Genomic DNA, 639 nt, shown 5'->3' with positions numbered 1-639 from the left:
GGTAAAGCTTGGTGGTACTAAACGCTGAATTTCTTGTCAACTTAAATAGATGTGAAGTGAAGGAAAACCTGACTTCCTGAGGGTTTTGGTATGGGGTGGGGTTTTTTTGTGGTTTTTACTCTTTTGCCTGACTTTTGTGTAATACTTTATACATGAAGTGAGGAGAAAACAGATTTTGGACCTTATAGTTACTTTAAAGATGAGAAAATGGGGAAGAAAACAGTGGCGTTTCCATAGAGCTGTTCAGTTTCTCGAGGCCGGGAAAGTTCTGGATGTCAGTTCTATTGTAACACTTCTCACTTGGTATTTCAAAATAATGATTTTTATGTCATATATATTTATTTTTTAATTTTTTTTTTCCCTCCCAGTTAAGAAACCAAAAGCAACCTGCCTTTTATTGAGTTCTCAAGGACGGAATCGACCCCTTGGTACATTATCAAGATGTGTTAGGAAACTGGACACGGTGCCAAAAGAACTCTACGCGTTTCCATGACCCTGACTCCGACACTTTTGGATACCTCTTTCTACTTTGAGGAGAACACCGTGTTCCGATTCCTTCCTGCCAGCTCACTGGCAGAGAGATTTCGCCAAGATCATGGACCATCCTAATAGGGAAAAGGATGAAAGGCAGCGGACGAC

At 40.5% G+C, this 639-nt stretch overlaps 1 protein-coding gene across 1 annotated transcript in view; it reads left to right on the top strand.

The window, feature by feature from the left end:
* Window positions 1–595: 595 nt before the first annotated feature.
* Window positions 596–639, top strand: part of LOC104274957 — a 20,038-nt gene continuing 19,994 nt past the window's right edge. Inside the window, 1 exon segment of the mRNA XM_009870758.1 lies at window positions 596–639. This exon segment is cut by the window's right edge and continues 18 nt beyond it. Within this exon segment, the coding sequence (XP_009869060.1) occupies window positions 596–639 (44 nt within the window).

Source organism: Apaloderma vittatum, unplaced genomic scaffold (assembly GCF_000703405.1).
Source record: "Apaloderma vittatum isolate BGI_N311 unplaced genomic scaffold, ASM70340v1 scaffold3056, whole genome shotgun sequence".
In the NCBI taxonomy this organism is placed as follows: Eukaryota; Metazoa; Chordata; class Aves; order Trogoniformes; family Trogonidae; genus Apaloderma; species Apaloderma vittatum.
Note: the sequence above shows the minus strand (reverse complement) of the source record. Positions and strands in the feature narration are given on the sequence as shown.